This window comes from Dicentrarchus labrax, unplaced genomic scaffold, assembly GCF_905237075.1.
Source record: "Dicentrarchus labrax unplaced genomic scaffold, dlabrax2021, whole genome shotgun sequence".
NCBI lineage: Eukaryota > Metazoa > Chordata > Actinopteri > Moronidae > Dicentrarchus > Dicentrarchus labrax.
The window spans coordinates 909,100-930,150 of record NW_026136998.1 but is presented as its reverse complement, the minus strand read 5'-3'; the positions used below and the strand labels follow the sequence as shown (position 1 = coordinate 930,150).

Genomic DNA, 21,051 nt, shown 5'->3' with positions numbered 1-21,051 from the left:
ATCAGCTAATTAAACACTAATGAATATTCTGTTACAGTAATGTTACACACTGAGCTTTAAGTTTGAACATCTGAATGTATTCTCAGTCCCTTCAGGATGTCTTGGCAGCTTTTCTAAACCACATTTATGTTTTTAGGCATTTTTTTTTTTTAAATCAAAGAAAGTAAAAACAAAAGTTTCTTTTTTTGTTTAGTTCATTAAAATCAGCCTCGTTCCAGTGAGAATAAAACGTTTGGACAGTAAAGTGATGCCAGCTGCGATCAGAGTAGAAACAATGCTGTGAACTTTGATTCAAATTAACATGACGACATTCATTTAAATAAATACTGTTTTTGAACAGAAATACAGATTTTAGTATAAAGATTTATTTATATAGAGATTTTGAAATGTCAAACACGTTTTTTTTAAAATAATTGATCATTAATCTCTCAAACACATTCAAATCAATAACTGCTAAAGAGCAGAGTCTGTGAGCCTTGTAATAAGTTAAAATTATGACTTTATCAAAACAAAAATGCATTCTATAAGCTTACTTATATCAAACTCATTATAACTAAGAATATTGTATTTTAGGTTTATAGCTGATCATTTGGAATATTTTCAGAGCCAGAGTCATAATTTTCACAAAAATAAGTTTAAATGTTGAGAAATATTCCCTCTGCCTCCTGTCTCTGTGCTGATATTAAATTATATCTTTTTTCTGTGTTTTTTTTGGCATACTGAGCTTCCACACAGATCCTGATAAAACATTTTAATACCTTCAGGCTCACATCTTTTAGTGATTTTGTGAGTATTTTTATTATAATTAATAACAGTTTAACAATATTAATTCATAGTTTTCTTCGTTTAAGATTCAATCTGATAATCTTCTAACTTAAAATATGATTTAATAATAAATGATAATAATATTTGTTGTTTTTCTGTATTTTGTCCCACTGTCGGTGCGGTGGGCGGGGCTCCGCGCCTCCTTCCGTCCAATCAGCGCGCAGTATTTGCCACGTGGCGCCGGAATTCCCCTCCAGCTCCGGGGCTTTCCACCCTGACTGACAGGCTGCTGGTTACCACGACAACGAGGCCGGATAGGAGCGATGACCTTCAGAGTAAAAGCTTTGATTTATGGCAACGAATTAAAATGAAACACTTTGGGATTTTTAACAGCTTTAGATCCAGAAAATAAAACTTTAATTTTAATCTTTTAATTTTTGCACAAATTATTTTCAAGGAGAAAAGCTGCAAATATACTTTTCTATTTAATTTTTTATTTTTTCTTGCGTTTTATTTTTTTTCAATATTGGTTTTAGATGCTGTGTTTATTAATTATGTTATATAATTAAAACGTTAGATAGACAATAATTCGGAAGAATAAAGTACATAAATAATAAAAGTAATGAAACTGAACAAAAATGTAAAAATATGAAAATTGAAAGAATAATAATAATAATAATAATAATAATAATAATAATAATACTATTTATCTGCATTAAGTTACAAATAAATACCTAAAACGTTTTTGTCACAGTAATAATTAATAGTTAGACACTTTTTTAAATTTAATGCACATTCATATTTATGAATTCATCAATAATTAATGAATTAACAATTATTTGACAGAAGCACAATAACAGACAGAACTTGCAATAAAAAACTACAAGATCCATAAAGCAATGGAAAGAAATAAATGTGATTTTATTTTGAAAAACACAAGCAGGAAGCTGGCGCAGGTATAGCTGTTGTGACGTGAACTCCAGTTGGGAGTTTTGTGTTTTTCGGGGAACAGACAGACACACGGACAGACAGCAGGTAAACTTTAAACTCTTTATCTGAACACAAACTGCTGCTGATCGATAATCAATAACCCGATCAGCTGCAGACACAGAGATCAATCCGTCCACCTAAAGGAGCTTCAGTCGATTCAAGTTTAAGATGTTTGTCCTTTAAATTTACTGCAGAATCAAACTAATGCATCAAACCCACTGATTGATTGTGCAAGATCAATATCAGATCAATATTATAATTGATATTAACAGCTGATTATTGGGACAGTTTATGCCTCAGTTCTGTTTATTCTGAATACAAACAGCTGATCAATAAGTGGGATTATTGTTATTGTGTAACAGACTCAGTTATTGATCGATCACAGTGAGTTGATTTGTTGTTTCTTATCCGATTGGCTGATCAATTATTGAACTTTAACTGAAGTAAACACAATCTCTGCTAACCACTAAAAGCTGTTCAATAATCAATAATCTGTTGTTCACTGGTTGTTATCAATAACTCACTGATGAAGACCATGAGATGCAGTTAAAAGCTATTGGCTAACAGTTTCCACCTGCTTCCAGTCTTTGTGCTAAGCTAGGCTAACAGTTTCCACCTGCTTCCAGTCTTTGTGCTAAGCTAGGCTAACAGTTTCCACCTGCTTCCAGTCTTTGTGCTAAGCTAGGCTAACAGTTTCCACCTGCTTCCAGTCTTTGTGCTAAGCTAGGGCTAACAGTTTCCACCTGCTTCCAGTCTTTGAGCTAAGCTAGGCTAACAGTTTCCACCTGCTTCCAGTCTTTGTGCTAAGCTAGGGCTAACAGTTTCCACCTGCTTCCAGTCTTTGTGCTAAGCTAGGGCTAACAGTTTCCACCTGCTTCCAGTCTTTGTGCTAAGCTAGGGCTAGGACAGAGAACAAGAGGAAACATATTGAACTGTTACTTTATCAGAAGCAGCAGTTTGTTGTTTGTTCAGTCTGGTTTGGAATTGAGGATTGTCCCCAAACACTGAGGAGGAGGAGGAGGAGGAGGAGGAGGAGGGGAGGAGGAGGAGGAGGAGGAGCAGGAGGAGGAAGAAGAGCAGCAACAGGAGTGGAAATTCCCACTTCTCACTGTATTTAGATATGACTCCATCAGACACACACAGACTCTCAGTGGTGATTAACTCCTGATTTGACGTCTGCAGGAAAAAGAACAGAACAACCTCACCCTGCAGGCAGCTGAGCCTTCTTCATCTTCATCTTCATCTTCATCATCTTCATCATGGCCGGAGCTCTCAGGTGTGTTTTTATTTGTGTTGAAGGAGGAAACAAACGGAAAACATGCTGCTGTTGTTCTGGTGTGAGAGATCACAGACCGGCAGGGTTTCAACTACTGGTGTCTCTGCAGTGATGTACAGGTGTACCCCAGGACACTGTGACATCACTGCTGGTTGTTGTTGTTGTTGTTGTTGTTGTTGAGGGGGAAAAGGAAGCTGCTGTCTCTCCAACAATCACCAACACTGGATTACTACTAACTACCAGCAGTAGTTGTTTGTTCCACTGACAGACTCAGGTTGTTATTGTCAGTGACTGCTTTATGGAAAGGATCCCTACAGACAGAAACAGAATCCAGCTCGTCTCTGTTAGTGTTTCCAACAATCACCAACTCTGGTTTGGAGGAAATAAATCCTTAATTCACCGACGTAGCTGATAGAAACAGGACAGACCGGCTATGGAAACAAACCAGAGCTCAACCGTGCAGCGGTTCAGTAAAGCTGCAGTTAGACACGTTTCCATGGTTAAACGTGTGAACAAAGGATTTGCTCGCAGATGTTTTTTGGACGTTGAGATGAAGAAATATTTTATCAGTCAGGTTAGTAGAAAGTGAGTCTGACCCATTTCACAGAAACAGAGTAAAATCACCTCAGTGGATTCCTGCACAGGTCGGAGGTCACACAAACTTCCCCCTCGGGGTTTCTTACTACTGTGGGTTTATGTTAATGAAGGCTCTTTACTGATGCCTGATTGGCTGCTGTTGTCGGAGGGGGCCGTCCCTCCTCTTTGGGGGACAGGGTTGAAGTCGGGTGCACAAGACGCTTCAGATCAGATTTGAGTCAGACTGTGCAGCGAGGCGGGTTTTTTCTGATGTTGTGGAGCTGAGGAGAGAGACAGGAAGTCGAACTGACGAACCAAAAAACCACCAAAAAAGACAAAAAAGACAAAGAGGAAGTACAGAGAACATGAAACTGCAGGTTTGTGTTTGCTACTTTTCTTCACGACTTTTTCCTGTTTTATTGTTGTTTGGGTTTTACATTAAAGGTCCAGTGTGTAACAGTGAGGGGGATCTATATCGGTACTGGAATATAATATCCATACGTATGTTTGCATTATTGTTTAATCACCTGAAAGTAAGAATCGTTGTGTTTTTGTTACTTTAGAATGAGACGTTTTTATCTCCACAGTCCACCATGTTTTACAGTAGAACAGACAAACCAACTGGTTCTGGATAGGACCTTTAACAGCCACCGTAGTTTCTCCTGCACCCGTGGCTCCCAGTGGCTTCAACAAAAAGTCATAATGAGTTGTTTTTATTACATTCTCCAATTGTGTAGCCATTACGCACCAAATAAAGAAAACCTTACGTCCTGACCTGGCATATTTTTTCGAATTTGATCTTCAGCCAGAAATGATGAGAATTAAAAGGTTCAGATATGATTTGTAGCTCCAGACAGATTTATTGTTTGTCTCTTCCGATGCTTTTAACTGGAGGTTTAAGCTACACCGTTAGATGTCTCTAAATCCTGCACACTGGTCCTTTAAGAATATTTCTATTTCATTAATTTAAAATGTCCCTCATGTCCGTCTCAAATTCTCATTATGGTGCTCAGATTATCTTACAATACGCAGACGACACACAGATATACATTAGGATCGACTAACAGCATGCTAACATGCTCACAGTGATGATGCTAACATGCTGATGTTTAGGAGGTATAAGATTTACCATGTTCACCATCCTAGCTTAGCGTGTTAGCATGCTAACATTAGCTGATTAGCAGTAAACACAGAGCTGAGGCTAATGGGAATGTTGTTAGTTCTGCATAATGTCTGTAAGTAGACCTGCAGCAGTTCATCCATTAGTTGTTTCACAGAAAATTAAGCTGCAACTATATTTGATAATTGATTAATCATTTTCAGTTTAAAGACAGACCAGTGCTGTGAGCTAAATGCTAACATCTGCGTGCTAAAATGCTCCCCGTAACAAGGCGAACATACAGATACCATGCTAACATTTGCTAATTAGCAAGGATGTAATGATGCAGTAAACTCAACTTACAATACAAACAAATACAAACAACAACAACAACAAACACAAACAAACATCTGCTAGGATGAGGAACAAAAACCAACAACATCTGTGGTTTCATTCACAAAGCAGTAATTAAATAAACATAAACACAACACTTATTAACATTATTAACAGAATTCTAATTGTCTGAACAAAGTGCATAAAGTATTGGACATTGAAATATTGATCTGATGGTGGCGCTGCTCCCTAAAATAAACCTTATTAAGCTGTAAACATTAATGTGGTGAGGAGAAAAATCCCTTGTTGAGGAAATGATAATTCTCTGAAAATTTCATAAGAATTGAATCATCATTCTTTAAAAAGACAGATGCAAACATTTGTTTTGGTCCTGAGGGGAACCTGAGCCGCGTTTCATCACAACCCCCCCACCTGCTGTGGCGTGGGGGGGGGGTTAGACACCGTTCTGTTCTTTGTTTTCTGGTTCAGAGAAAAAGTTTTTTTTCTTCTGCGAGTGTTTTATCAGCAGCACGGTGACATCATCAGCGGTAGCCACGCCCCCCTCTCAGAGCTGATCTGGAATTCTGGGGGTTTTCCTCCGCTCGGCCACTTCCAGGAAGTGACTGAAAACAGCCCGAGAGGAGGGGAGGGGGGTAAAACGACACTGAGACACACAGAGAAAGAGAGGGAGAAAGAAAGGAGGGTTAAAGACAAACAGCAGAGAAAGCAGAGCGAGAGACAGACAGACAGACAGACAGACAGACAGACAGACAGACAGAGAGAGAGAGACGGGGAGGTTATTGAGTTTGAGCCTCTCTCGTCCGTCATGTGAAAGTGAAACTGCTGCAGATTTTATTGTCTTCAGTTTGTTTATTTGTTTCTTCGTCGTGTCGGCACTTTTACACTCGAACAGCGACAGACAAGAGGATTTAATGTGAGTCTGTGAGTGTGTGTGTGTACAGTGTGTGTGTGTGTGTACAGTGTGTGTGTGTACAGTGTGTGTGTCTGAGAGTGTGAGTGTGTGTGTGAGTGTGTGTGAGTGTGAGTGTGTGTGTGTGTGTGTGTGTGTGTGTGTGTGTGTGTGTGTGTGTGTGTGTGTGTGTGTGTGTGTGTGTGTGTGTGTGTGCGTCTTTAAATCAGCCTCTAACGTTTGTTTGTTTGTTTGTTTGTTTGTTTGTGCTGCAGGATGACTGAACCTCAGTTCATCAACTCCTACGACAACGATGTGAGTTCTTTTCTCTTCCAGTTGATGATTTAACGACTTTTTCAGCTCATTGATTAGTTGACCGAGTGTTTGCTGTACGGGTTCCAGTGAGGGTCAAACTGACTGATGCTTCATTCAGAGAGCTGCTGAGAGACGTAATGTCTGTGGTTGTGAAAGAAATGTGTGTATTCAGGGCTGTCTGTAGCTTTTTGGAGGCCTTATGCAAAATGCTGTTTAGCGGGCCCTATTTTATGAAACTAATTATTATTTTTAATGAAACAATCTTTAAAACATTTGTTTTTTCAATGGAGTTTGGAATGTGGGACATCTTGAATAAACAAACATCCTTTAAAAAGCTTTAAAATCTGAGGCCAAACTTATTGTGCAGGAATAAGACAAAAACATTTTATCAGTTAATGATCAAATTCAGCTGCCTAAAGTTACTAATTCCACCATTAAATACGCAGCGCTGTCGGGATGTTAAAGATTTCCACATTGGAAGTTTATTCTGAAATGATCTTTATCAGAAATCAGCCTTATTTTTCAGTTTTCTGTGTTTAGGATTGTTTGCATTGTTTTAAGCTACTATCTCAGCCAGGTGCAACATATCTAATTAAATAAAGGTTAAAAGATTAAATCAAATCCTTTGTAATTCAATAAGTCTGCATAACATTTACTTAACCTTTATTTAATCAGGTAAATGGAAAAATGATCCTAATACATAAAAGGCTAACATAAGCTAACGGAGGAAATAGAAGCTGTTATTTTCCATCCACAGACGAGAACAGTCATATAGAAAGATTTAAAAATAAAATACTAATTAAAGAGCAAAGTTAATATGTGACTAATATTGTGAATATGACTCTTATTTCATTTTCTCTTCCAGTTTTGATTCTTCGATTCCATGAAATGTTAAAAATACTGATGAAAGTTTAGTCTTGAAGTTTGTTAAATTGGACCAACAGAGGTTCTGGTTCCAAACTCTGGATCCATTTATTGAAGGAATGATTCAGATAATCAGCTCTCTGATCAATCAGCTGATCGTTTCCTGATACCAGAGATGTGTCATTTTGTAGTGATAAAGTCTTGAATGATGACGATCAGAAACCAGAAAGACAGATACTGTAGATAGACATTGATTGAGGGATTGATCGTAAAGTGAATTTACAAACTGTTTTTAGATGTTGAAAATATTTCTTCTTCTTCTTCAGCTACATATGAATTTGATGCCGTACGACTACATTCCTCCAGTGGACATAAAGACTGAACCCTACATACCTGAGACAGGTACGCAGACGATCTGTATGTATTATTAAACTCATCAGTCAGTAACACATGAAGCAGTATTTGAACTGTCCCCCTATTACAGATGGTCATAATTAGTGTGTCAGCCTCCGGGGGCGCCCCCATACCTGGAGCCTCGTATCATTTGTGGTGTAATGTCTCATTCATACCTGGAATTGAGGTCTTTTAGGACCAGAATCAAATAAATACTTTCTTGAATTGTCTCAAACACAGCAGTCCCCCTCAGTCCCCCGCAGTCCCCCAACCTGAGCTATTCCCTGTTATATGAAACCGAGACAGATTTATCCACCAACTCAACTGTGGCTGGGAAGCTGCACTTTCTAGATCTTACTAAAGGGGAAAACACAAGGTTTTACGAGGTGTAAAAAGTGCTGGTGAAATAGTGAAAGTCGATGGTGAAATCCCAAAAAACTTCATTGTGACCAGTGAATTTCAGATGGATACAGTCAGAGTTTCTGTGTGTATCATTAACTAGACTGTTGTTTATGTTGCAGCTCATGGTCCCTACATTCAGATCATCGAGGAGCCCAAACAGGTGAGAAATAACTCAAATTCAAACTTACAACTTTACATTGTTTCTACTCTACATAGTGACTTTAAGCAGTGCTCTGAGTTTAAGGACCAGCTTCATAAAGAGAGGTTATTCATAAAGGCGTCCCACAAGGATCAATATTAGGCCCATCTGGTTGTTTGGAGTTTGATTAACAGCTTTAACACCATTTTAAACAAACCGAACCAAACAAGTTTGTTTGTGTTGTTAGAGGTGGAAGTACCTGAACTTTGTCCCACATGGATCTATATTAGGCCAAGGGCGTTACCGTGCATTCTTATTGAAGAAATGTGAAATGTGTCCTTATTTGAGCACTATATCTTGTTATTTCCTTATTATTTTCAATGTATTTTGGTTTATTAAAGAGTGTGGTGACTCCCCCGACTCGGTTGCACCGAGTACCGTCGTTCAGTCTCGCCAACTTGGTGACTTTTCAGACTCTCTTAGCAGCTTTATTTCTATCTATCTTATCACTGCTTCTGGAAAAGTCCTCATTTCTGGAAACACGGTTAAAACGGGAAAGGAAAATGTTTAGATTCAAGTTAAATCAGCAAAGGAGGAGATTGTTCCAGAGCCTCGGGTGCCCGACTGCAAACCCTCAGCTGGGCCTCTGGAACAGATAATAGATCTCTGCCCCGAGGATCTCAAAGTACAAACGTCAGCGCGTACAGTACTTGAAGGTCAGAGTAGTAAACAAGTAAAATCAGTTGTAAAACATACTGGGAGCCAGCATGAAGAGGCTGAAACAGGAGCAAGGTTATTGTGTTACTGGGTTCTGGTTAAAATCTCGGCAGCTGTACAGTGTGGGCGGCGGTCAGTTGATTTTTGGTTGAGGCAGGTAAACAGGTGTACACAGGAGTATTAAAAAGAACCAACTGCTCTGCATTATGTAGGCGTCCTTTATCTTCCGCAGAATAAAGAACCAATATAAGAACAAAAGGCTTGTTTACCTAAACACACAGCAACCTTCACACGCACACTGTTGTTGGTGTTTTCCATCGTCAGGTTGATCCTCGTTACTGTAACAGCCACTTCCTTTAATCCAGGGTTTTCCCAACAGTCATAAAATAACATGGGACTGAGCAGATGAGCACAAACAGGGAGTTTCTGCAGCTAAAGGTCATGTGACTACAGAGAGTCCTCTGACTGTCAATATGCAAATCACTTCTGGTATGAAGAGAAAAGAAGAACCAGGTTTACGCAATCAGTGAATGTACAAACACAAAGTGTTCTTATTTCTGCTCCGAGGTGTGAACACACTGAACCAGTTCACAAAACCATCACTTCTAAAATAACAGTTCAACAAAGCTGATTCTTAGAATTAGAAACATTACTTTATTTATACAGCGCTTTTCAAAATAAAGTTACAAAGTGCTGACTGAACCTCAGTTCATCAACTCCTACGACAACGATGTGAGTTCTTTTCTCTTCCAGTTGATGATTTAACGACTTTTTCAGCTCATTGATTAGTTGACCGAGTGTTTGCTGTACGGGTTCCAGTGAGGGTCAAACTGACTGATGCTTCATTCAGAGAGCTGCTGAGAGACGTAATGTCTGTGGTTGTGAAAGAAATGTGTGTATTCAGGGCTGTCTGTAGCTTTTTGGAGGCCTTATGCAAAATGCTGTTTAGCGGGCCCTATTTTATGAAACTAATTATTATTTTTAATGAAACAATCTTTAAAACATTTGTTTTTTCAATGGAGTTTGGAATGTGGGACATCTTGAATAAACAAACATCCTTTAAAAAGCTTTAAAATCTGAGGCCAAACTTATTGTGCAGGAATAAGATCAAATATTAAATGTGAGCAGAAGCAACATTTTATCAGTTAATGATCAAATTCAGCTGCCTAAAGTTACTAATTCCAGTTTAATAATTCCACCTTAATATGAACATGAGAATTGTTCTCGTGCTACAGAACATGTTAATTATTATTATTAGTTATTATAAATGAACCATTGGACATTATAACTGAAATGTGCAGCAGCTTCAGAGGATGTTCATTCACAGCGTAATACCAGACTCCATTCAGACGCAGCTGTAAGAATTACCATCTGAAGGAAGAACATAAATTATATTTTACAAATTCAGAGTTTCTAATCTTTAATTAAATACGCAGCGCTGTCGAGAGTTTAAAGATTTCCACATTGGAAGTTTATTCTGAAATGATCTTTATCAGAAATCAGCCTTATTTTTCAGTTTTCTGTGTTTAGGATTGTTTGCATTGTTTTAAGCTACTATCTCAGCCAGGTGCAACATATCTAATTAAATAAAGGTTAAAAGATTAAATCAAATCCTTTGTAATTCAATAAGTCTGCATAACATTTACTTAACCTTTATTTAATCAGGTAAATGGAAAACTGATCCTAATACATAAAAGGCTAACATAAGCTAACGGAGGAAATAGAAGCTGTTATTTTCCATCCACAGACGAGAACAGTCATATAGAAAGATTTAAAAATACTAATTAAAGAGCAAAGTTAATATGTGACTAATATTGTGAATAGGACTCTTATTTCATTTTCTCTTCCAGTTTTTAAATCTTAAATCTTAAAATTAGAAACATTACTTTATTTATACAGTGCTTTTCAAAATAAAGTTACAAAGTGCTTTAAATGGTTGAACCAGGATTATAAACCAGACAATTCAAAATAAAACAGAAGAACAATAACAGAAAGAAATGTAGGCGTTTATTCTTTGTTACTGTAAGGAGACAGACAGACAGACAGTTGTATAATCACTATAAATACTTATAGAATACACAATATGCAGAAATACAAAAATAAAATCTAATAAAATAGAAATATGAAATATGACTTCAGGATGAAATACAATATACAGTGTCTGTATATAGAAGAGTTTACAGCTGTGAGGAAGAGACCGAAAGTAAGAAAATATGTAAATTATTATTAAATTATGATCAAATAGACCAGCTGCTCAATATGAAGCCGTTCTGGATTACAAAGGTCTTTTAAATATCAACCTGTTCAAACTACAACAGATACATATTCAGCGAGGTCGGTGACTGTGTGTTTGTGTCCTCAGAGGGGCTTTCGTTTCCGTTATGAGTGCGAAGGTCCGTCCCACGGCGGGCTCCCGGGGGCCTCCAGCGAGAAGAACCGGAGAACCTACCCGACAGTGAAGGTGAGTCGGTTCTGTTTGAGCTGCACTCAGGTACATCCAGCTGTTTTTGTTTGTTTTTAAAGTTCTGATATATTTTAATACGTTGTTTAAACCCTCGTAAGGAGCTATCGTAGCGCCAACACAAACTGAATCTGAACATAAACGTTTTTAATTCATATAATCATATTTCACAGGTTCACATTCAGTTTATCCCCCAGATGAGTTCATACTGAATTTAAACAGTCTGAACAGATTCAGTTTGCGGTGACTCTACAATAACTCAAAGCTTGATGGGAAATATTCAGTCTTTTATCTTTAATATTAAAATGATTGTTTGTATTCTGCAGTTTTTCTGATGTTGTGATTGTTTTGCTGCCCTCAAGTGGCCAAAAATCTGTTACTGCAGCTTTAAGGAACATTTATTGTTCAATTGTTTTAATATTATGAATCTGAATACCGACAGTTGAAATCAATAAATCTGATCGTCTTGTTTCCTCTCCGCTCAGATCAATAACTACGTTGGTCACGCCCGGGTGGAGGTCCAGCTGGTGACGCACTCTGACCCCCCTCGTGTTCACGCCCACAGTCTGGTGGGACGCCACTGCACCGAGAACGGCACCTGCACGCTGGACGTCGGACCCAACGACCTCACTGCCTCGTCAGTATCCAATCACAGCGCAGCACTTTGTTTATAAAACAAACAATAACAAATCACAACAAAAACAATATACAAATTATTTGGACCTCTCATTTATTTACAGTTATACAATATAAATACTTAAAATGAGACATTTTACAACCTGGTTTCTGTTATGGTTGTTGCTGTTTATTGTTGTTTATTGTTGTTGTTGTCACTCCCTGCAGTTTCAGTAACCTGGGGATCCTCCATGTGACCAAGAAAGGTGTGGTGGAGGTTTTGAGTCGGAGGCTGCGAGAAGAGAGGAAGAGACAGAAAGGAGCTCACTGTCACCTCACAGGTAAACTCACCTGTCGGACCACAGAGAAAACTCCGTACACATGATTGTGTTTATAGGTTCAATCACTGAGGCTGCGTCTGTTGGAGATCAGACCGTTTACAGCAGCATCGACTGCACTGAATGTACACCGTTCTTCATTGAACTGAATTGAGCTTATTAGTTTTATTAGTTTAGTTATTGCACACACACACTTACTCCCATCCCCCTGCAGTACTGCCAGCTACCACTAGGGGTCCTACTTACTGCAAAGTTCAGTTCAGTTCATATCACAACTTATTTGTTTTAACTCAAAGAAAACGTAGGTTGGATAATAAAACTGTCCCCAGTGTGAGTCAGTGAGTAATCCGTGACCAGATAGTCTCTGTCTCTGACGCTCTGCCGTCCGTCCTCCAGCAGACTCGGAGGAGACGTCCATCCTGAAGGAGGCCAAGGAGCTGGGGAAGGTGATGGACCTGAACATCGTCCGGTTAAAGTTCACCGCCTACCTCCAGGACAGCAACGGAGGATTCACCAGAGCGCTGAAACCCGTCGTCTCCAACCCCATCTACGACAGCAGTGAGTCCACGTAGAGTCTTCAGGTCCTTTTTAAAGCATTTCAATGTTTCCAACAGTGAATGAGATGATAGATGGAAACTATGGGATGTTTCTGAATATGAGATAATAAAACCAGTAAAAGTGAAATAAACGGATCCCGTCTGTGCTCAGAGTCTCCCAACGCCTCCAACCTGAAGATCTCTCGGATGGATAAGACGTGCGGCTCGGTGCTCGGAGGAGACGAGATCTTCCTGCTGTGCGACAAAGTGCAGAAAGGTGAGAAAACACCTGATCGGCTCGTATCAATACACTTATTGATACTGGAGAAATATCCCATCATGCCTCTGTGCTGCTCGTTACAGATGACATCGAGATCCGCTTTTATGAGGAAGACGAGGAGGGAGGCTGGGAGGCGTTCGGGGACTTCTCACCCACCGATGTTCACAAACAGGTGTGTGTGTGTGTGTGTGTGTGTGTGTGTGTGTGTGTGTGTGTGTGTGTCTGTGTGTCTGTCTGTCTGTGTGTCTGTGTGTGTGTGAGATATTGATCATTATTGATCATAATTATGACCTCTTTTGAATTTAAAACATTATGTTACATTTCCATTGACTGTAACAGGGTGACGATTCCTTTCAATAACATTAGCTAACATTAGCTAACATTAGCTAACATTAGCTAACATTAGCTTTCAGATGTAAGTAGTTCACTAATGATTGATGTAGATTAGCTAGCTCGTTACCTTGGTACCGGCCAGCTAACGGCAGATACAGTCAGTAGCGGTTAATTAGCGGTTAGCTACTTGACCGAGAGTTGAAGCCGAGCAGCCGGAGGACGTCGGAGGGAAAACCCGGATCCAGTTTCACCAGAATCCGTCTCACAGTTTCTGGTTTGAGATTTAAAGTGTCTCATTTGTTCCGACCTGAAACCAAACTGCAGCTTTAATAATAATCTGTGTGGACGTTTAGAAAGCTCCAGACAGACGCCATCGGAAAACAAGCTTCTCCTCCATTTTCTCGGTTACCACGGTGACGAGTCCCGCACCATCCTAACGTGCGATTGGTCGGCTGTAAAATGAGCGACGGCGGTGCTTTTTCCCTCGTGAATAAAAACCCCGACGTGGAGCCAGTGCGTGGATGAGTCACGCTCTCAGACCACAACAAACCGACAGACGCAGTCCGCTTTGATCTGAGCTCGGCGGGAAATCCCTGAACCGAAACATCCTCGCTGCTGTTGTCCCCGACAACGTCAGACACAGTGTCTAACAACTGATTTCTGAATAATGTGAACCCTAACCCATTAAAGTTATAAAAACATTATTTACTGTAAAACGAATAGAAGCAGGTCTCCTTTACTAGCCCGGTGTCTCCATTAGAGGCCGCCAGAGCGAGTTCTGAGCAGAGTTTGACGACTCATCGTAGTTTCGTAGAACATCTCACATCGACCCTCCAAACTGGGACTTTTCCGTGTTCAATGAGCTCCTTTTGGCAGAAGAATAATTCCCTGCATATTTCAATAGTGTTAATATTAATAATCTTTATTTAAACAGCAAAACAAAGTTACAAACTTCTTCACAACAACAGCAAGAAACAAATAAAAACAACCTGAAACAGAATAAAAGTTGAAAGCTGACCCTTTTATAAACTGAGGTTGAATCTCTCTCTCTCTCTCTCTCCTCAGTACGCCATCGTGTTCAAGACGCCGCCCTATCACAGCGCCGAGATCGAGCGGCCTGTCACCGTCTTCCTGCAGCTGAAGAGGAAAAAGGCCGGCGACAGCAGCGACCCCAAACAGTTCACCTACATCCCGCACGTTCAAGGTCAGCTGGGAAACGTCAGCGCACACACAAGCGGCGCCCGTACAAACGGCGCCCGTAAATCCCCGGGAAGGTGTTTGTTTTTGGGGTTTCCCTCTGTGGGAACAGTTTCTGTTAGCTTCCTCTCACCGTCTCCTCGCCTGCTCTGTTTCAGACAAAGAGGAGGTGCTGAGGAAGAAGCAGAAGCCGCTGCCTCACTACGAACCCTGGAGAGGAGGAGGAGGAGGAGGAGGAGGAAGAGGAGGAGGAGGAGCCGGGGGATTCGGAGGAGGAGGAGGAGGAGGTAGGGAGTCAACTTTCTGTTTTTATAACAAAGTGCAGAGTTCACACAGTAAAAACATAAAATATGATCAACGTTTTTGTACTCAGCATGAAATAAAGACTGTAATGGACACTTTTATATTCTGTATTATTCCATCACTGGGAGGATTATTATTATTATTATTATTATTATCATTATTATTATCATCATTATTATCATTATTATTATTATTATTATTATTATTATTGTTGTTATCATCATTATTATTATTATCATTATTATTATTGTTATTATTATTATTATTATCATTATTATCATTATTATCATTATTATTATTATCATTATTATTATTATCATTATTATTATTATCATTATTATCATTATTATTATCATTATTATTATTATCATTATTATTATGATTATTATTATCATCATTATTATTATCATCATTATTATTATCATTATCATCATTATTATCATTATTATCATTATTATTATTATCATTATTATCATTATTATTATCATTATTATTATTATCATTATTATTATTATTATTATCATCATTATTATTATTATTATCATCATTATTATTATCATCATTATTATTATCAACATTATTATTATCATTATCATCATTATCATTATTATTATTATTATTATTATTATTATCATTATCATTATCATTATCATTATTATTATTATCATTATCATTATCATTATTATTATTATTATTATTATGTTAATAATATTGATAATATCTGCAGGATTCCAGTTCAACCAGCAGATGAATGGAGGAGGAGGAGGAGGAACAGGAGGAGTCTTCTTCACATCCGGATTCACAGGCTTCGGCACAGGAGGCGGGGCTCAGATGTCTGGCTCCACCCCTCAGACGGGGGTTACCCAGCAACAGACAGACGCACAGACAGGAGGACAGACAGGAGGACAGACAGGCTCGCCACTACAACAGCAGCTGTTTCAGATCGGTGAGATATTTTGTTTGTTTGCAGATGATGTCACCCTGTTTGTGTATGAGGTCACAGTAACATGTGACCTCTGCGTCGTGTTTCAGCCGCCGCCCTCCACAGCCGAGCGTCTCAGAGCGCCAGACAGACCGCCGCCGCCCTGCTGCAGTACTGCAGCACCGGGGACGCCCGGGTCCTTCTGGCAATCCAGAGACACCTCTGTGGCGTCCAGGATGGCAACGGGGACACGTGAGTCTTTTCACATCATCATCTTCATCATCTTCATCATCTGCACATTTTACTTTGAGAGAGTTTATGTGGTTTCTGTTTTCCCACAGTCCTTTGCACCTGGCCATCATCCACCAGCAGACTGGAGTGATCCAGCAACTGATCCAAACTCTGCTCAGCAGCCAGCAGCCAAACATCGTCAACACAGCCAACCACCTCCGACAGGTAGCTAACGCTGAGCTAACGCTGAGCTAACTCTGAGCTAACACGTAAACTGACCTGTACTTGTATAGTTTCCTTTCTTCCGACCACTCAAAGCTTTTACACTACAGACACATTCACCCTTTCACACACATTCACACACTGATAAACGGCATCAGGAGCACTTTGGGGTTCAGTATCTTGCTCAAGGATACTTCAACATGTGGCACCAGGAGCCGGGGGTCGAACCCACAACCTTCCGATTAAGGAACGACCCGCTCTGCCTCTGAGCCACAGCCGCCCTGAGCTGCACTGAATTAATTTAAACATTACCTCTGACAGGTAACCTGTGATAGCTAACAGCCCACTAACTGCCCCACCTGTTGCCTCTGCAGACTCCTCTCCACCTGGCAGTGATCACCCGGCAGGTGAAGGTGGTGGAGGCGTTGCTGAGGGCGGGGGCCGACCCCAGCCTGCTCGACAAAGATGGCCGCGGTCCCATCCACCTGGCGGTACTGGCTGGAGACCACGCCTCACTCCGCCCCCTGCTGGCACACCTGGGAGAACGCCACGCCCACCTGGTCAACACCCCTGACTACCACGGTGAGCGAACCTGTTCACCCTCATACAGATATTAATAAACTGTCACCTGATCAGCTGTTAGCAAATGTCCGACAGGTGGCTACCTCTATGCTAACTTACCTGACCTCCCGGTGTGTCAGGTCTTCATCCTCTCCACCTGGCGGTGAGGAAGGACGGCGAGCGCTGCCTCCGTCTGCTCGTGGAGGGCGGAGCCAAAATCAACGCGCCTGAGCAGAAGAGTGGAAACACGGCCCTCCACCTGGCTGTCAGAGAAAACCTGTTCAAGGTGGCCTGCACTCTCATCACAGAGGTACGACGCACACGCAGCTCACCTGTGCACCTGCTCGCAGTGACATCACGGCGTCGTCACTCACTGTGTTTGTGTCGTTTACAGCTGAAGGCCGACGTCAACGCGTGCACATTCGGAGGAAACACTCCGCTCCACCTGGCGGCCAGTCTGGGCTCGCCGACGCTCTGCTCCATGCTCGTCGCTGCAGGTAAAACACACTGAAGGCAGAAAGTACGGAAGCAACGCAACGACAAAATACTTATTATAGTTTTAATTATTTAAATGTTTTTCAAACAAAACTTCCTTTATAGTTTTATTTCAGTTTAGTACACAATAACATTCCTTTTTGTTGAGTCTGTTTTATTTCAGTTCTTAATGCTGATGCTAGTGTTAGTTAGAGGTGACTATAATGACTTTAGTAAATGTAGGAAACGTATTTCAGTGTAAAATAAAGACAGTGATGAACTGACGGCTGTCCTCAGGTGCTGATAAAAACATGGAGAACGACGAGCCGCTCTTCTTCAGCTCTTCTTCAGACGAAGAGCCGGACGAAGACGAACCAATCAGAGAGGAGGCCAAAGAGCGAGAGGCCGCAGCTCAGCCAATCAACCCTCGCAAGAGACCCGCGGCAGGACACACCCCCCTGGACCTCGCCAAGTGTCAAAAGGTGACCCTTCAAAATAAAACGCACTGTAGAATCAACACAAACAAAGATGATCAAATTTAGTGTCGGACGTCCAACTTCTGTTGATATTGATCCTTCCTAAGCCCCGCCCCCTTTTGCTTCGTGGTCCAATAACAACAGACTTCAGTCAACATGTGATTAGATATGCTACGTGCTGTAGTCACATCTTAAGTTCTCTCATGTTAGCAAAACACTAGCTAGCTAACAATTGATGTAGTGTAGCTAGCTCGTTTTGCTAACACTAGTTTTCAGATTTAACATTAGCTGGCTAACGATTAATGTCATTAGCTAATGAGCTAACTTAAACAATCAAACGTCTGTGGCTGACTCCATGTTCACACGTAAAGCTTGAAGCCTAGATGACACTGTTTCCGTTTTCTGATTGGCCGAGCAGCAACTTTAACCTCCTCGTCTCCTCTCAGGTGAGGAACCTGTTAAACTCCCGACAGAGTCCGAAGTCGAGTCGTCACAGCAGTAAGAAGATGAAACCAAGCAGCACTGAAGGTTTGTGATCTATTAGCTGTCTTACTCTACCTGTCCCACCTGTCCCATCTGTCCCACCTGTCCCATCTGTCCCACCTGTCCCACCTGTCCTACCTGTCCACAGTCTGGAGGTCAGAAATAAAGTTCAAACACGCAGTGAAATAAAAACAAACCTGTGTTGATGTTGCAGAGACGGAGGCGTCGGGGCTGGACGAGGACACTCTGTCCCGGCTGGTGGAGGTGTTGAGTGTCGGAGACGTTCCCTGGAGGAAACTGGCGGAGAAGCTGGGGATGATGACGCTGACTCACCTGTACCTGGACAGTCCAACGCCCTGCCACCACCTGCTGCAGCACTACAAGGTAACGCCTCCACTGATCTGTCTCTCTTTGATGTCTCTCTAGTGTCTCTAATGTCTCTAGTGTCTCTCTGACGTCTCTGATGTCTCTCTCATGTCTCTCTGACGTCTCTCTCATGTCTCTCTGACGTCTCTCTAGTGTCTATCTTGTGTCTCTAATGTCTCTCTAGTGTCTCTCTAGTGTCTCTCTAATGTCTATCTAGTCTCTCTCTCTCTCTAGTGTCTATCTTGTCTCTCTAATGTCTCTCTAGTGTCTCTAATATCTCTCTGACGTCTCTAATGTCTCTCTGACGTCTCTAATGTCTCTCTGACGTCTCTCTAATGTCTGTTTGTCTCCAGCTGGGTGGAGGTCCAGTTGAAGGTCTGGTTGAAGCTCTTCAGTCTCTCGGTCTGACAGAAGGAGTCCGACTGCTGAGAAACACCGAACTACGAGACGACAAACACAGCACAGGTAAGAGACTATACATATATTATAATATACTGTCGACAATGAAACATTTGAACCTCGCTTTACTTTTAACAGTCTACGCTGAAACCCAGCAGATGAACTGTAATAAACCTGATTCATCATTCAGTCTGTCTACAGACTCAGTGAGCTCCTGTTTGTCTCCACAGGATTTATAAATAAAGTTCTGTTACTGTGGATTCGAGCTCACCTGACTCACGTTTTTCTGTCCAATCAGACGCCACGGTCGACAGCGGCTTCGGTAGCCAGCCAATGGAGGAGGAGGAGGCGCCTGTGGCCAATCAGTGACGAGCAGGAAGTGAAACCTTCATCCTGAACCAGGACTCTGCAGAACTGGACTCGGACTCACAGACCGACAGAGTTTCTGCTCGCACTCTCTCGGAGACGAGGAGCTGCGTTCCAGACGGAAGCCGGGATTGTAAATTCTCAACATGAAGTCACCGGAAATTTTACCAAAAAGAGTTTTAAAAGATGAACTGAAGTGTTTAAAACGAACGACGTTGCATCATAAAAGTGTTTTTTCTCTTTTTAAATCATAAAATTTGTCTTTTTTTAATTTATATTTTGTTTTTCTTGTAATTTAGTTTTTATGAGTTTATTTCTGTGTGACGTCTGATGGACGATCCTTGAATTTCACCTTAAAAGTCCTTAATTTTTCTTTTTTATGATCAATTATCTGTCGAACATTTTATTATTGATCCAAGAAAGTGAAATGAGGATAAAAGTTTGCTGTAAATCTGTTTACGAAGGTTTGTCGTGTCGTTGGGAGCCGATCTGCCTTTTTCATTTAGTAGGAAATGTTCTGCCTGGTCTGGAACGCAGCACGTTGAGTGTCGGAGCTCACCTGTTCACTCACCTGTTCACTCACCTGTTATCAGTTTAAAAACCTTTTTCTCTCCATTCAGTAAAATTTAAGCTCTTTATGGAAGCTGATGGCGACAAGAAAAAGATTTTAAATGTTACAAAATGACATTTTAAAAATAATATTGTCAGTAAAAGTTGTGATAAATTATTAAATAGTTTTGGCTGAAAAAGTCAAAATATTTCCAAATAACTTGTATGTCAAACGTTTCATATATTAAAACACTCAAAATTATTAAAAAGTGTTTTTAACTCAACATTATGTAAATGTTTACTCAAAGTCTAAATTATGTTTTTTTGAGCTGGTCAAATATTTTTATATACACTGTAAAACCTGACATCTTAATAAAAGAATAAATTAACACAAATTAATCCTCATTCATTTACTTTAATTAAACCAACTCAGAAATTAATTATTGAAGCAACTCAGTTGTTTTGTGTGAACTTAAATGTGTTCAGTATTTTAATTATTGGTAATTCCAGTTTGTTCCATTGACTCGACTTTATATTGTTATAAAACTAAACATTCAGGTTATTTATCATCAGAAGCCCAATTATGCATCCAAATAATTCTTATTGATCCCCCAAAGTGCAAAGATTTTATGTCATTACAGAAATAAACAGGTGTTAAATTGTCCATTTTAATAATCAGTTGATTATTGAGTGAACACATTTTAAATCAGTTTGGAGAAATTCTGCATATGAGAGTAACTTCAATTAACTGAATAAATACTTAAATATCTTTTAATGTTTAAACAGTTTGAGTTGAACTAACTCATCAGGTTTTACAGTGTATCTCTAAAGAAGTCATAATAACTGATTTAAATCACAATGACAAACATTTGAATACAAAAGTTTTACGTTTCTCTCCGGAGACGTTGAGTTTAGTTTGTGGGTTGTGCAACTTTACCAGAATGTTAATTGATGAGGATCAATCATCCTTCCTCCTCCGTTAGTTCCTGTTTCTCTCTTCTGTGGCGGCTGTGTGTGTTTTTACTAATACTGTGTATTCTTGTGGTTTCTCTTCTTAACCAAACAGCCTGGAAATAAAATATTTAATCAGCGTTTAACGAACTTTAGCGAATGTCGAGGTTTCTGAAACTCTGAATAAAAATGACTCTCAGAACTTCCAG

The 21,051-nt window shown here is 40.2% G+C and overlaps 1 protein-coding gene across 8 annotated transcripts; it reads left to right on the top strand.

Moving 5' to 3' along the window:
* The first annotated feature begins 1,693 nt into the window (after nucleotides 1-1,693).
* On the top strand, nucleotides 1,694-21,050 carry nfkb2 (nuclear factor of kappa light polypeptide gene enhancer in B-cells 2 (p49/p100)). Of its 8 annotated transcripts, none has more exons than XM_051395797.1 (24): nucleotides 1,694-1,800; nucleotides 2,938-3,031; nucleotides 6,225-6,264; nucleotides 7,455-7,530; nucleotides 8,043-8,083; nucleotides 11,142-11,240; nucleotides 11,726-11,877; nucleotides 12,084-12,196; nucleotides 12,593-12,751; nucleotides 12,902-13,006; nucleotides 13,093-13,181; nucleotides 14,408-14,546; nucleotides 14,698-14,826; nucleotides 15,570-15,788; nucleotides 15,875-16,016; nucleotides 16,106-16,220; nucleotides 16,592-16,799; nucleotides 16,919-17,088; nucleotides 17,173-17,275; nucleotides 17,550-17,734; nucleotides 18,175-18,256; nucleotides 18,426-18,595; nucleotides 18,931-19,042; nucleotides 19,275-21,050. In XM_051395797.1, the coding sequence occupies exons 2-24, from the start codon at nucleotides 3,015-3,017 to the stop codon at nucleotides 19,343-19,345; spliced, it is 2,736 nt and encodes a 911-aa protein (XP_051251757.1). In that variant the 5' UTR covers nucleotides 1,694-1,800; nucleotides 2,938-3,014; the 3' UTR covers nucleotides 19,346-21,050. The 8 variants fall into 8 exon arrangements, with proteins under 8 accessions (XP_051251757.1, XP_051251754.1, XP_051251753.1 ...); XM_051395794.1 differs by having other exon boundaries at nucleotides 12,590-12,751; XM_051395793.1 differs by having other exon boundaries at nucleotides 7,455-7,545.
* Nucleotide 21,051: the final 1 nt, after the last annotated feature.

Coding starts and splice junctions, on each gene's coding strand:
- nfkb2 (XM_051395792.1), top strand. Junction 12,197..12,589: donor AGCTCACTGTCACCTCACAG/GTAAACTCACCT, acceptor TCCGTCCTCCAG/CAGACTCGGAGGAGACGTCC. Junction 15,789..15,874: donor ACAGCAGCTGTTTCAGATCG/GTGAGATATTTT, acceptor GTCGTGTTTCAG/CCGCCGCCCTCCACAGCCGA.